A 5,048-nucleotide genomic window follows, 5' to 3' on the forward strand; every position below is an offset into this window, starting at 1 on the left:
AAAAGGGACCGTCAGTCCGTGGCCTTTAGCAAGTTTTACCCTGGAAATTAAACATGGCGGGAATTACATCCTACATTTACTTGGCAGGAGGTTTCACTGAATTCGATAGAATTTGCTTCCAAGCAATTTACACCCCAAACGACGAACTTTTGCTTCATTGGGCGCACAGTATATACCCCGCACGGAGAAGTGAGGGAAGCGGCTTTGTGCAACCCTTTAACCCACAGAGGGCCGATCCATTTTAATCGACGCTCCCAAATCTGAGGGAAAGCAGAGGAAAAAGGACACTGCGAACACCGCTTCTGAACAGAGCTGCAAATCAGCCCAGGAAGGCAAGAGGCGCCGGGCAGGGCAAGCCCGCCCCGAATTCCCCGCCTGGGCGCCGGCCTCGCTTCCCACCCGGCGCATTTGGGTCTGCTCTAACACGAAAGGGAGGCCCCTCTCCGCACGGCAACGCGCCCCCGGACTCGCCACTTGCCTGCCCCGAGGCGGAGAAGTGGGACCAGGGCTCACCCAGCGCGCAAAACCGACCGGCAACCAAATCGCGGCGGGGAAGAGAGAAGCGAAGCGGGGACCGCTCGAGCTCGCCGGGAGGAAGGTAGTGCCCAACCCGGTCACCCCGCTGTCGTTTAAAATTAATTTATTTATCAAATATAGCTATTAATATAAACGATAATACTTTTTTCGACTGTACAGTATTTTACACGGGCGCGGCGCTCCTTCCTCGCGGGGAGGCTGCCAGGAGCGCAGCGCCTTCAGATGGCTGTCGGTCCGTCCGTCGCCCAGGCCGGCTCCCGCGGGCGGCTAGGCCAGGTGGTACATGCTGTACCCGACGTGCGCGGCCGCGTAGAGGCCGACGGGCGCCACGGGCAAGGCGGCGCGCTGGAAGGGGCCGCCGGAGGCGTAGAGGGAGGCGCCGGCCACGGCCGGGCTGCCCAGCGGGAAGGAGAGGCCGAAGGCAGCGGCGGCGGGCGGCAAGAGCGGCTTCGCGGCCATCTTCAGCTTCTCCAGCTCGGCCTCCTGCAGCCGCTTGGCCTTGGCCCGCCGGTTCTGGAACCAGATCTTGACCTGCGTCTCGGTGAGGCTGAGCGAGCTGGAGAACTCGGCGCGCTCGGCGATGGAGAGGTACTGCTTCTGGCGGAACTTGCGCTCCAGCGCCAGGAGCTGCGCCGTGGTGAAGGGCGTCCGTGGCTTGCGGTTGGTCTTGTGCTTGCGCAGCGTGCAGGCCGGCGGGCTGGAGCGCCCTGCGGGGGAGGGAGGGAGGGAGGGAGGCAGACAGAGAGACAGCGCGGCCGTTACGCCGGAGCCCAGCCCGCCCCGCCCGAAGGCCCGCCGCCTCTCCCAGGTCCCAGCCCGCTCCGCCCCCGCCAGCCCGTCTCTGCCGCCCGCGCCTCTCCTCCAGTCCGTCCGGGAAGCGGATCAGCGCGTCGAGACCCCCCGCCGGTCGGTTCTGGTCCTCGCTGCGTTATTTGCAAAGCGCCTCGGGTTGCACGGATCTTAGTCCCTCCGAATGTAATGGGACCAGATCGATTCCAAGGCTCTGAGCGCTGCTCTGGCGGGTTGCCGCGATTTCCCCGAGGGCGTCCCAACACTCATTCTGCAGTCCTTGCACTGGCGGCGCACAATCCAAGTGAAATTCCACCGAGACTGAACACCTGTAGGTGACCCTGCGCTGCAAGGCCAGGGGTCTGTCCTGTGACGGGACGGAGAGCCTCTGGGTGATTTTAGGTTAAGGACTGATCCGTTCCCCTCCCAAAACGCCTAGGGGGAAAAGGCTGAGGAAGGGGCCGGCTTCAGCTTAGGCCCTTTGGAGCAGCAAGACAGCTCTTTGCCAGGTTTAGTTCTAGATGGAGAAGGTGACCAGACTGAACAGCCCCCAGTCGCCTCTTCCTGCAGCATCCAGGATGGGCTTGAAAGGGAAGCCAAGCCAGATTAGAGAGCAGGTTTGCTTTCAGTTTTGCCACCCGCCAGAGAAGGGAAGCGACCCAGGACCGTAGGGGGTGAAACCACTCAGCCTCTCTAGAGCGGGCCTCTTCTCAGTATCTTTGCCTCAGGAGACCCAGGAATTTTTGCACTTGTGTGGGAAGAGAGCAGCTGATGGAAGAGGCAGGAGGAAAAAGGGTCGTTCTCAGAAATGAAGAAAGCCCCTCTCCCTCCTTCCCCAACACCCGGTTTGGGAAATGCAGCTGGGCCCTTAATTACAGGCTCTGAAAGGACGGTACCCCTCCCTCTGCCTGCTTGAGCCAGGCATTTTAATGCTTGGGCAGTGCCAAAGGAGCAGGCTTTGAGATTCTACCTCTCGTCTACCCAGTTTTACCTGGAAAATGTGCTTTGGACGGCACATGGGATTTTGTGGGTTATGTTTAGTCTGATTCCATGGAATGTTGTGAGCCTGAGCTGCCTAGGATTATCATGTATAAGGCAGGTGGCCATGTAAATAACAGATAAATAAATCGGATTCACTCTCTACCTTCCTATTGTGCAAGGGAGAAGCTGACTTCACTCACACGGATTGCCAGGGAGAAGAGAGAGTCAGATTCATCCCTGAACACACTTACTGGCTCCCGACAGCCAAAGAAACACACTGGGCATTCTGGTGGACAGGCTGAGAGTGAAGCCACAGCCCTGGGCGGGGGGGCGGACCCACAAGGAAACACAAGGAGGATGGTGCTGAGGAGCTGCTGCCGGTAGACATTGCAGAGGAGAACCGTCTTAGTCTATGGTAGCAGAAAATCAGAAGGAGTCTGATAGTATCTTTTCTAACACAATTTATTTTTAAAAAAATCCCCTATGTCTTCTCATAAAATTTGTTTGTTGGAAAAGGTGCTACCAAATGCCTTCTGAATGGATGCAGCATTCTTCTTCCAGGAGGACCCTTTTTTGTTTAATGCCCCCTATTTTAGGCCACAGTGACATTTGGATAATATTCTTGTTTAATCTCTACTGCATCTTTTTCTACTGCTGTTCTTATTGATTTATACACATTTTCTTCCCTGCCATTGAATTCTGTCCAAAGCAGGACAGATCCTCCTGTTTGACTCAATAGCAGAAAATACATGGAAGGCTACAAGAAACGGTTCTGTGGACATTCAGAAAGATATTTGGAGAGCCCAATTTACAAACCAACTCTAAGGCATCAGCTGGCTGTGGAATCAGGGTGCATAGACACGGGCGGGTGTTCATGCACACTGAATCAGCAGCCCAGAATGTTTCAGGCCCAGGAGAAGCAATTGGTGGTGGCCGGTCTTTTTCCTGTCCCAGCAACTTTGGAAATTAGCGCAATCATAGCTGCAGTAGCGGCCCCAGACTGGTGCCTCAGGGGTCCACTTTCTCTGGGGAAAATCAGCCCCAGCTCATTGGGGCCTAGAAATGCTGCGTTGGGCCCCTGCACCAAAATCAGAAGGTGGCTGACTAGATTCCGGTGGCTTGCAGGCCTGGCGTGCAGAGGGATGGAGACCAGGCAAGTGAGTTGGCAGAGCCCTGATGCCTAAGCAGCCAGCATTTTTTCCAGCAGAGCCTCTCACTGACCCCAATCTGGGGAAGAGTGTTCTTGGGGCGGGGGATCAAAGAAAACCTTGCTGAAGGGTGCTCAGAGGGAATCCTGGGCTGGGAAGAGCAGAGGCGGCAAAGGCCGTCCCAGGCTTTGGGTGAGCTGGCTGGTTCTCGATTCTCGAGTCCAACAGGACAGTGGTTGGGCCTTTGGGCAGCGAGACCTGCGGAAGCCGCGGTCTTGCAGGACGTGAGGCCCGGGCTAAGCAAGCGGCCTGGCCAGGACCCCCGGGCTTTCCGCAGGACAGCACCCAGGGGCTTTTAAAACTAAGCGGGCGCCCGCTCCCGCTCTCCCAGGGTACTAGGGGGACGGCTGAGTGAAGGGAAAGATCCCCGCGGCCGCTGCTTCCTCTTCAGTCAGGTCGAGGAGCTCAGGCGCCTGGACCGCCCGGGAAAGGCCCGTTCCAGTCCCGGCCGGCGGCCAGCACTCGGCAGGGTCGAGAGCGGGGCGCCCCAACTCCCCAAAGGCGGCCGGCGCGGAAGGTGCGCGCAATCTCCGCCCCAGAGGGCCGCTCACAGCCGCTCAGCAGCGGCTTCCTCCCGGTGGCCGCGGCGCCCGAGGGCTGCCACCCAGCGGCTTCGGCCTCTGTCCTCCTTCGGCGGTGGCGGGGCTCCCATTCCCCCCGAGATGCGGGCCTGGGCGGGGGTCTCCGGACTCGGCGGGCTCCCCAGGGCTGCTGGCGGCGGGGCCACTTACTTGGCGGCGACGGGGAGAAGCGGCGGGCCGGCCTCCAGGGCGAGCGGTCGGCTTTCTCCGGGCTTTCGGCCTTGACCAGCGCTTCCTCGGGAACTTTGACGAAGGCCCCGACGGCGAACGGGCTGGGCAGGGGCAGCGGCGAAGCCGCCCGGTCCGGCGCCGCGGCGGAAGGCCTTCCCGGTCGGGGACTGGGGGCGCCCGGCGGGCGAGCCGAGGGCCCTCCGCGCTCGACCAGGCCCTCCCGGGGCCCGCTCCCGGGCTTGCGGGGGTCGGCCATGAGCGCCTCCACGCTGAAGGGCAGCAGAGCCGCGCGGGGCTTCTCGCTCTCTTCCTCCTCCTCCTCCTCGCCCCGCATGGCGCCCCCGGGGACCGCCTTGCTGAGGGCCTGGGCCGGCGGCTCCTCGGCTCGGGTTGCGCACTGCACCGAAGTCATGGCCGGCCCGGGGGCCATGCAGCAGCGGCGCGGGGGGTGCGCATGGAGCGGGCCAGGGCGACGGCGACGGCGCCGGCCGGGACCGCGCGCGGCTTCACTCCGGGACACTTTCCGCGGCGCCGCTAATAAAGCGAGGCGCCTGCCCCGGCGGCCAATCCGCGCGCCGAGGGGTGGGCCTCTGCCTTCCCATTGGACGCGGCGCGCGTCGAGGGCGCCGGGCGCCGGGGGCCGGGCGGGGCGGGCAGCGGCCAGGGGCGCCGGGCTCCGAGCGGCGGGCTTTCGCCTCGGGAGAGCCGCCGCGGCTGGGCCGCCCGGTCGCCCACTGGCTGGCTGCGCAGGGAGGCGCCTCGGAGGACCCCTTTCTGAACT

General features: G+C 61.8%; 1 protein-coding gene across 1 annotated transcript; it reads right to left on the reverse strand.

Annotated features, from left to right (window-relative positions):
- Nucleotides 1–553: 553 nt before the first annotated feature.
- MSX1 (msh homeobox 1) lies at nucleotides 554–4,762 on the reverse strand. The gene is made up of 2 exons (XM_063309848.1): nucleotides 4,247–4,762; nucleotides 554–1,244 (listed from the first exon to the last, which is right to left on the reverse strand). The coding sequence occupies exons 1-2, from the start codon at nucleotides 4,695–4,697 to the stop codon at nucleotides 805–807; spliced, it is 891 nt and encodes a 296-aa protein (XP_063165918.1). The 5' UTR covers nucleotides 4,698–4,762; the 3' UTR covers nucleotides 554–804.
- Nucleotides 4,763–5,048: the final 286 nt, after the last annotated feature.

This window comes from Candoia aspera, chromosome 8 (assembly GCF_035149785.1).
Source record: "Candoia aspera isolate rCanAsp1 chromosome 8, rCanAsp1.hap2, whole genome shotgun sequence".
NCBI lineage: Eukaryota > Metazoa > Chordata > Lepidosauria > Squamata > Boidae > Candoia > Candoia aspera.